The 10,131-nt window shown below is 39.5% G+C and overlaps 1 protein-coding gene across 1 annotated transcript; it reads right to left on the bottom strand.

The window, feature by feature from the left end:
• Nucleotides 1–478: 478 nt before the first annotated feature.
• Nucleotides 479–9,260, bottom strand: LOC108968361 (dual specificity protein kinase splA). The gene is made up of 3 exons (XM_018932349.1): nt 8,066–9,260; nt 1,766–2,006; nt 479–1,590 (listed from the first exon to the last, which is right to left on the bottom strand). The coding sequence occupies exons 1-3, from the start codon at nt 8,971–8,973 to the stop codon at nt 1,198–1,200; spliced, it is 1,542 nt and encodes a 513-aa protein (XP_018787894.1). The 5' UTR covers nt 8,974–9,260; the 3' UTR covers nt 479–1,197.
• Between the last annotated feature and the right edge of the window lie 871 nt (nt 9,261–10,131).

Raw genomic sequence — 10,131 nt, forward strand, 5'->3', positions numbered from 1 at the left:
TTGGCCGGTCGATTGGCCCCAAAATCGTGTGATATTTGATTGATTTTATAGACTTTTTAGGGTAGGGTAAGTAAGTCTATTACGTACATTACGCGTGTCATTCACCAGTTACCAGTCGAAGTGCTCGAATGTGCCGTCGATAATTGGACTCAAAGAATGGACCATCTGAGACGTAGCCGCAGCCAACACTTCAAAAACAAAATTTTCAAAAACTAAAGGCCAAAGAGTGTTCGTTCAAATGATAAAATCATTCCCGATGAAACTTGAAGTTGATGCATTTTTTTTTTTTTTTTTTTTGGTAATATAGGAAACCTTGAAATGAATCACTCTTTATTTCTTTTTTAGTTATACTAAACACAATAAGGAATAATTCATTTGTACACCCTTTAATTAACGAGTGCGCCTGTTCAAGAATTTTTTTCAACTCTCTTGAGACAAAAGGTTTCAAATTCATCCGGATCAGAAAGAAATCCAAAACTTCATTGAACATTTTTTGTGTTATATTTCAAGTTGTTTTATAGTAAAATTCTCTACAATTATATAATTACAATTACATTTACAATACCATATACACTTAGCTATTTACAAAATAGTACACCTCAAACTTCCTTCAATAAATACTATAATTTGTCGTATCACACAATGCAATCTGTTGTTAACGAGAGTCCCTTCGTGCTGCCGCCGAACGATATCAACAGAATTCGACACATACAAGTTGACTTTTGCTTTTTTCCAAAACATTGAATTTTAAGCTTAATCAGACTAGCGCGTATGTCCTCACATCTCACCTCTCACATACACACACTCGTGTATCCCGCACACGGACGCATCTCGGCGCAATCGGACTAATTACAAAGCAAACAGAAGGGCAACGACGCCAAGCATCATTGTACGTCCCGCAGCAATGCAATTGGAGACGGAAGCAACAATGACAGCTTCCCCGACAAATGGGTACACGCTATCCGCACAACAAAAACGCGCAACTAGCCGACGACATTGCTACATTGCTGCAAGTTCGTTGGCCGACACATGTGTTTGACTAGAATTATAATTACGAGCGGCGTGACTGATGCCGGAGTCAGTGCTCGGGTGGTGGCTGGTGGCAGTGCTGCTGTCGTGCGTACCGTTAGCTGGATATTTGGCGTAATGAACCGGATCGTGTATGCCTTTTGGCAGACTTATCGCCGCGGTCAGCAACTAACTGCTGTTGTTTGCACTCTGTTGTTGTTGTTGTTGCTGCTGTTGTTGTTGTTGTTTGGCGCGTTCCTTCGCCTCCTGTTGTGCCTTCTTGGAGCGTTTCCACTTCATGCGTCTATTTTGGAACCAGATTTTCACCTGCGTCTCGGAGAGCATGAGGCCACTGGCCACTTCGAAACGCTTCGGGCGGGACAAATATTTGTTTTGCTTGAATTGCTTTTCGAGTTCGAGCAGCTGTTGCGATGTGAATGCGGTGCGTGGGCGACGTGTCTTCCCCAGTATGGCGTGATGCGGATAGGCGGCCAGTTCGGGTATGCGATGGTGCAGCATGCCGGCACGAGCCAGAAATTCGAATTGAAGGTGCGAAGGCATGAATGTGTGACCCATGGATAACTGCAAAGAGAGAGGACGATAAAGAGGGGAGTTCGTCAGCAAATTCGTTTGGTATATTGACTTCTATATTTTCGGATAATTATGAGTGAGTATTAAAGATTTTCTTTTTTACAAATATTTTTTAAAGAAATTGTTTAAATTTACTTTAAATATTTTTCTTAAAAAAAGTACTAACCGGTATCGGTTTGCCTGTTGGATCCAGTGGACGATGGAATGCCGAGCCACCTTGTGCCAGCAATTGGTAGGGATGGCCACCGGCGTAGAGCGGAAAGTCTTGCGGTCTAATTGGACTATGCGGTGGAATGGGCTTCTTAAATTCATCATGGAAATCCATTGGCATGCCTATATGGTGCTGATCTTCACAGCCAGGACTAATGGGCGGACTAGATCGGTGTGAAGATGTGGGAGATTCAGATCTGGAAGAAAAGCAAAAATGTAAATAATGGCTAAAAAGCATGTAAGTTTTAATAAAATAGTTTCCTAAAGAGCATTTCATGGGAATTATTGCTAAAGATTTGCTGTGAAAAATATAACATGGTTCTATCGACGGTAACTGACCTTTCCTATCCCTCTATTTCCACGAAGACAGTGCGCCACCTCTCGTGTCCAGTGTAAGCATGGACACATTGCGTGCAAAGTTTGGCCACTCGTTAATTAATTTCGGGAAATGACACAGTCAAATGGCTGCCAAAGTCGACTTAACGCCTCTAGATTATTTACACCAGGTGCATGCTAAATCAAAGGTGTACGCCTATTAGTCAACAACCCTCGTGAAGCTCGAAGACAACATTCAGCGCACTACAGCAGAAATTCCTACCTAAACGAAGTACCGGTCAACGAAAATTGGTTTGAACGCATAGAGATATGCAAACAGAGTCGTAGAGGTAAAAAGACTTCTCAGACAGTTTTGTGATTGCTTAACCCAGCATTGTTTGAGAACAAATGAACACCAACAAAGATATGTTATAGTTTTTCTTCAATAAAGGTGAAAGCACGAGTCAGCTGGCTGAAAATATGAAGCTCGATGAATGAGTACCTGGTGAGTGAACGAATAAAAAACCTTTAAAGCCCGAATTTTCAACTGCAAATCGCAACGAAATCGATCAATTTCTGAAGTGGATGAATATTTCTGATGAAAAGTGAGTCACTTTAAACAACATGAATCGAAAACGGTCGTGGTCGAATCGCGGTGAGCCGGCGCAAACGGTGGCCAAGCCAGACTACTCCTGCAGCAAAGTTTTGCTATATGTTTGGTGGGATATGTAGGGAATAATTTACTATAAGCTGATCCCATATGCCACATCTGTTGAATCAGATTTATACTATCAAATAAATTCGTCCTCCAGAAGTTTAGAACGTGGAACTGTATTGAATCAACAAAACTCCAGCAATGTCTCGCCAAAAGCTACGGGTGATTGGTTGGAGGCTCTTTTGCATACATCTAACAATGCAGCAAGTGATAACTAATTTTTCATGTCTATGGTGAATGGGTTTGTTGTTGAAAAAATCGTCTCGAGAGAAACTTGTGAAAATCGATTAACCCAGTTTTTTGTCAATAGGTACGAGGGTTTCTATGAGAGTTATGAAATTACACTCAAAATGGCAGCAAGCATCGAACTAAACTGAGCATATGTAATATATGTATATCGGATCACTCAATTGTGGTCAATAAAACTTTCAATTTGGTACAAAAATTGTTAAATTCCTTTTACTAGACCTACCCTTACTTATATGGTCTGTTGTAACCTCGAAATTAGTTTTATTTATTTATTTATTTTTTTCAATAATAGGATTATTATTTACTTTAGTAATACTTCTGCAATAATCAGCAACCGCTGTCCAACTTCGTCATACCAATTATCTAAACTGAAAAGTAAACAGCTGATTTCTCACGCTACTTTACGGAAGCTTAAAATGATTGACATCAAAAATAAATTGAATAAAAGCTAGTAAATGCGGCGTCAAAATATGAGAAATCAAAATTTCCTTCATACTTATTATTACTAGGGTGGTCCCAAAAGACATTATCCAACGCCCAACTAAATAAGGCGTAAAAATTTGAGCAATAAAAGCAAAGGAAAGTGTAAATTAATATATTCTTGTTATTAGGGTGATCCTAAAAATCCATCAAAAAGATTTCGAAAGTGATAATTTGCGTTATTTCTTATCACAACAGTAAATATTGCACATATCTTTCGCCGAATTTGGAACTAAGAATTATAAAAAAAATCGTATTGTATGTATTAGGGGGAGCCCTAATGTGGGTATAAATGCAAAAACATATATAGAAACATGTATTAACAATTATATAATGTAAACACAACCTTAATATCGGCATTTATACATAAAAGTTTGTATATAACACTTTAGCTATAAATAAGTACCTTATTTTTAAACTATACTTATAGCACAGGTAACAATTAGTTGAAAGCTTATTGCCTGTTAAATAACAAGCTATTATCCAATGTGAGTGTTGTTAAAGCAATTTTCAATTGCTGAATTAGTTTTGTCAATATTTTTCGCCGCTGCCAATAAGCAGACGGACACTCGAGTGTTATGTCAGTTATTTGAGCCATTAACCCACTTGGCATTTAATAGCCGATATCAAGTTGAAATATTGGTAATTAGCAGTAATAGTTTTATAAACAATTTTTAATAAAAAAATTGTGAAGTGTTGATTGAAGCATCTTATTTTGTAATTTATACTATACACAAGTCTATAGTTTCTATTATTTTTATCTTTTCGTTTCCTTATTAAATGGCGGTAGAAAAATTCCATTATGTTATCTATTGTAAATGACTTTTCGAGTATAACTCGCATAACTTTTGTTTAATGATCTTCAATTAACCGCTAATGTAGTGTTCTTTAAAATTAAAACATCTTATCAATCATTCAACTAGTATTAAATTATGATGAGTAAACATTATACTTGAAATTGACCGGAAAAAGTTAGTACTAAGTAAATATGTTTTGGTTTTCACGAGGTATGTCCATTTGCCTGTGAGTATTTTCAAGAGGTTACACGGGTTTACGGGTTTCAAAATATCGATTTTCTTATTATCTTATTAAAATCTAAAACACCTCTACAATATTGTCCTAAATTTTCAAGTTGATCCGAGTAATAGTTTCGGAGATTCAGACTTGAGAACTTGTGCTCTCGAGGCTAGCTAGGCTATGTGAAATTATAAAAAAGTCGCGAAATTTTCACTGCATTTTTTATTTTTTTGTAAAAATGACTGCCAAAAATTTAATTTTAATTTTTTTCCTACATCCAAGTTCTATGTTAAGGTTTTAAATAAAACACGCATATTTCAACTTTAGATGATCCTGTAACGAGTTATCCTGCCTACGCGGGCGCATCTTTTTTCCAAGAGGTCACCGGAAATGGCGTTGCAATGAATCAGATTAATTTTTATACTCTCGCAACAAAATTGCTAAAGAGAGTATTATAGTTTTGTTCACATAACGGTTGTTTGTAAGTCCTAAAACTAAAAGAGTCAGATATAGGGTTATATATACCAAAGTGATCAGGGTGACGAGTAGAGTTGAAATCCGGATGTCTGTCTGTCCGTACGTCCGTGCAAGCTGTAACTTGAGTAAAAATTGAGATATCATGATGAAGCTTGTTACACGTATTTCTTGGCACCATAGGAAGGTTAAGTTCGAAGATGGGCAAAATCGGCCTACAAAAATCACGCCCACAAAATGGCGGAAACCGAAAACCTATAAAATGTCATAACTAAGTCGTAAATAAAGATATTAAAATTAAATTTGGGACAAAGGATCGCACTAGGGAGGGGCATATTTGGACGTAATTTTTTTGGAAAAGTGGGCGTGGCCCCGCCCCCTACTAACTTTTTGTACATATCTCGAAAACTACTAAAGCTATGTCAACCAAACTGTATAGAGTCGTTTCATTTAGGCATTTCCATATACAGTTCAAAAATGGAAGAAATCGGATAATAACCACGTCCACCTCCCATACAAAGGCTATGTTGAAAATCACTAAAAGTGCGTTAACCGACTAACAAAAAACGTCAGAAACACTCTATTTTACGGAAGAAATTGCAGAGGAAAGCTGCATCCAGGCTTTTTTTAAAAATTGAAAATGGGCGTGGTTTCGCCCACTTATGGACCAAAAACCATATCTCAGGAAGTACTCAACCGATTTCTATAAAATTCGGTACATAATATTTCCTTAACACCATGATGACATGTACCAAATATGGGTGAAATCGGTTCACAACCACGCCTGAAATATCGATTATCACTTTATCATGCGAGAGTATAAAATGTTCGGTGACACCCGAACTTAGCCCTTTCTTACTTGTTTTTTTAAATTTGCTTGAAATTTTGCAGAAGTATTGAAAATGTTTCAGAATCAGTGAAAAGTGTTGCCAGAACTCAGCAACTTCACTTCGACTGGATGCCAGGCCACAAAGGCATCCCAAGTCATGTCCAAAGCGGTAGAATAAAAGTACACAAAACTCCTATTGGCACTCGATAAAAGAGAACGTCCGCAGAATGGGCTGACCTGTCAGATTGGGAAGATTACAGGAAATATCTAGTGCAAGGCAGCAGGGAAACAATCGAGCATCGGGGGCCCCATGGATCATGGTCAGTGCTCAGCCACCGTTTTTGCCAGATATGACTCCCTGTAACATTGTACCTTTGTAGCCTATTCCGTAAGCGAAATTAAAGATTTGTGTTAAAATAGGTGATTTTTTTTTCTCTCAGTCTAGATAAAATTTAAGAGATTCTGCTGAGTTAACACTGCTTGACTAAACACTAATATAGTTCCGGTCCGATCACGACTCGCTGAATTTAAGAACGGATTATTTTTTAAGCTTGCGCAGTTGGTGTACACGTTGAAGAATTTATAATTCCGGACATTTACATTTTTGGACTAAGTCAGAGAAAAATATACATATATGTATGTCCACATCGATATGATCATCTTCTTTGTAATCTGCTTAAGCAATCGTTAAAGTACTAGTAAAGTTATACATAGTACATAGTTCATTCAACGAATCTTACGGACTATATCGTTTGTTTCGGATTTAGGTATTAAATTAATTTGAGGTGAGATTTTTGGGTTTTCGATTGCAAGAAAACAATCCCCGAAACTTCTTTGGCCAAAAACGCTTAACATTATGGAAAGATATTAGGTTTCCTGCTTGAGCCTTGGTCTAATGCTAAAAAATGGTATTGCTTCTTGGCTGTAGAATATATATGTTATGTTTAAGGCACCAAGCTGTACTTAAGCACCCAATAACAGAAAATTAAAAAAAATCTTATACTAAGAAAGAAAAAAAACGAAAATATTCCATGTTTTTGCACCAATAGTGGGTGCATTGGGGCAAAGACAAAATCATTTCTGGAAAAGCTTAAAATTATCGACCTGTCGAAGGATTTTTTTTTTCCATATATAAGACAAACGTTCAAAAAAAAAAATCACTTCATCCATCTAAGAAAAAATTCACAGTCGAGGAATTTATTTACTGATTTCATTTCCTTTTAATATAATTCCTGCAAGCAAAAATTACAAGCAAAAAGAAAAAGTTTTTTGTTTGCATCAAAGCCTTTCACAAATAAAAAGTTTCCATACAATAACTAGACTTTGATCGGTAGTGGTATCGAACCATGGGTGGGTGGTTAAAGTATGTGTTGAAAGCTTTAGTTGAATATCTCAAAAATTGAGAAACTATTTTGCATATATACAGACTTAGGCACAGACAGGCGGAAATGGTTAAATCGACTAAGCTCGACAGGCTGAGCATATACATCTCACAGGTCTCCGATGTTGCCTTCTAGGTGGTGTCATAAACCTCAATATCTGATATAATCAAATAAAGATGGAGGATAGAGCCATGTGTAGAAACGATTATTAACATATGGCCCAAACAGCTTACAACTTCCGGTCTTAGAGCTAGATCTAGCCAAAAAACATCAGATTTGAAGGCGACCTAAAATCCCTCCCCAGGGTTGTGCGCTGCGTTTGGGAGCCGTAAAACGTACGTAAAAAAACAGGTATCAGGGTTGAGCTCAAAATATTCTTAAAAATTATATACGAGTCTCTAGTACCCGACTAAATTCACATTGGTTTTTGAATCTCACTAACATGCACACATAACTCTGGAACCCACTATTCTTTCAAATATAGAAATATAAAGTTTAAATTGTGTAGAGGTTGGATTTTAATTTTGTTTGAGATGAATAATTGACCCACCAAACGATTCGAATAATAATAGAAGGTTAATTAAGCGCTCACTACTTATAAGTATATTATGTAATAGCTTATTTTTTTAGACCTGCGTCGATTCTTGCATCTATGAATCCACCAGGCCAACTCTTTCCTTGCTAGAAAATTATAAATCAAATCATTCACTTCTCCTATTCACCTTTCCATCGAATTTTGGCAATAAAAGCAGTTCTACAACATCATAACCCTAAAACAGCGAACTTTGCACTCACCTCGACATGCCATCGGGACTCGGCGTACCGTACTCGCGCGACTCACGTATCCGCTGCAGCGCCTCCTGCTCGCTTATGCCGGCGGCAATCGCTTGATTCAATTCGATATTATCGCGCGCATAATGGAACGCCGCCAAACGATCTTCGGTCAGTGGCTTCTCCGCACCACGCTCCACTACCTCATCACTACTCTGTGTCTTAGCCAGCAGTGCGTCAATGCAGAATGACTTCTTCGGCTGACTCTGTGTCGTCGCCGACGTTGTAACAGGCGGTGAAGCGGAAGCGACGTTTTGTTGTGCCAACATAACATTACTCAGCGGTAAGCGCGGCATCGGATAGCAGCCGTTCACCAAAGCGGCATGACCGACGGGTAGCGCACCGGGCGCAAACGTATCGTAGAGACGTGGTGCGGCCAGGGTAGGCTGCTGTGGCGCGGACGGTGTTGCCAATGCCGGGAAGATGCGTTGATCGCGCAAACTATTCGCCACCGTTGTGGCTGTCATGGGCGGCAAGTGCGGCAGCGCGGGCATTGGTGTAACAATTAGTGGCAAGCCAGTGTTACTGGTGGGCGGCAGGTGTAAGACGGCGTGATGACTGCCGTCCGGTTGAGGACTTGTATCGCTCGCGTAAGCACCGTTTGGCGGTGAATTTGTGGCGGAGCGTGGAGAGTGTGATGAGTGTGTGGGACTGGAATGTGCGGGTGAGCGCGGTGATAACGTGGAGCTGGTGTTGTTGTCAGTTTGATAATCACTGCGTTGTGGCGAGGCGGTTTGTTGCTGTTGTTGCTGCTGTTGTTGTGCGGCGGCAATGTGATTGAGAAAGTGTGAGATTTGCTGTTGTTGCTGTTGCTGCTGTTGATGTTGCTGCGCCTGCAACGTGGGCGGTTGCGACACTTGAGCGGTGGACATTTTTCGAAATTTTTTCAAATGTGTTTTTTTTTTTTAACTTTTTTAAATCACTTTTTCAACTCACAAAAACTTAAAAAATACTTTACACTTTCAAGAGCGTTTCTCTCTTTGTAATATAACTGTTTTATTTTCTTATTATTATTATTTTTTTTTTTTGTTTGTGTCAATTAACAAAGTAAACGAGCAATTACTTGGATTACTTTCCGTAATTCACTTTGTATCTGTAAACAGTATGCCATTAAAGTTCGTTTATCGGCGTGTTTAAGACCATTTTAACGTTTAACCGTGGCGAGCGTACATTACCAACTGTGCGACAGCGTGCATCGCCCGCGAGTCATATACCTCGTTGCGATAATTGGACGTAATCAACTCGGCTGCTCGCTGTTAAGCAACCGCAATTGAGTCAACGCGCCGCCAAACCAAAAGCAATACAACGGTGGTCACACAAGAGCGCTCTCTTTGCACTAACTCGCTCACAGTCGGCTCTCCGCCAGCAACAAACGCACACGCGCACACATAACGCCGACATAGCGTCACAGTATTTCCGATTGCCTTTTCAAAGATGGAGACCTACAGCAGCAGCTATCTCACTCTGCTCCCCTGATTGTGTTGCATGAGCGAGAGCTGTCTGTCCGTTGGGCGTGTTCGCTGCGGCGCTATAAATGTCGACTGATATGCTGGTGGGCGTGGCTGCTTCTAGCAGTGGCGATACGCTGCATACACCGCCATGGCTTAGCATCTGCCATCACAATGGAGTAAGTGACAAGGGGTTGAGCTGTAACCTTTACTACGCGCTCGGATTATTTTTGTTCTGTTTGTTTTTTTTTTTTTGGTGTAACGCATTGCAAATTGTCGAAATTGTTGGAAAAACGAGGGATAATTACCATCATCATGGAGTGTAGCCGCAACTGGTGAGTTCGCGCTGTGAGTTTTGGTGGAAGCAAGCTTCTTCGCTGGCTGCCGCTATAAGTTCCAATTTTCTGCGCGCTCTTCGAACGCTAGCGTTTATCTAGTGTGCGCTTTATTGCTGTCATTAGGCTCCTCGTCGTCATCATTAGTTCGGCATAGCGTGACAAACATACACCACTTCGTCGTCTATGTTGAAGCAGCCGACAAGCGCAGCGCTGTTGTGGCATCAAAATCATTAGAAATCATTGT

The sequence above is a fragment of the Bactrocera latifrons genome, unplaced genomic scaffold (assembly GCF_001853355.1).
Source record: "Bactrocera latifrons isolate USDA-ARS-PBARC rearing strain unplaced genomic scaffold, ASM185335v1 scaffold_21, whole genome shotgun sequence".
Classification (NCBI taxonomy): Eukaryota; Metazoa; Arthropoda; class Insecta; order Diptera; family Tephritidae; genus Bactrocera; species Bactrocera latifrons.

Bases quoted from the DNA above. Each gene is read 5' to 3' on its own strand.
- LOC108968361 (XM_018932349.1), bottom strand. From the start codon at position 8,973: ATGTCCACCGCTCAAGTGTCGCAACCGCCCACGTTGCAGGCGCAGCAA. The intron at 2,007-8,065 runs GTGAGTGCAAAG...CTTTTCTTCCAG, and splicing joins AGTCCCGATGGCATGTCGAG to ATCTGAATCTCCCACATCTT. The intron at 1,591-1,765 runs GTTAGTACTTTT...CTCTCTTTGCAG, and splicing joins CAACAGGCAAACCGATACCG to TTATCCATGGGTCACACATT.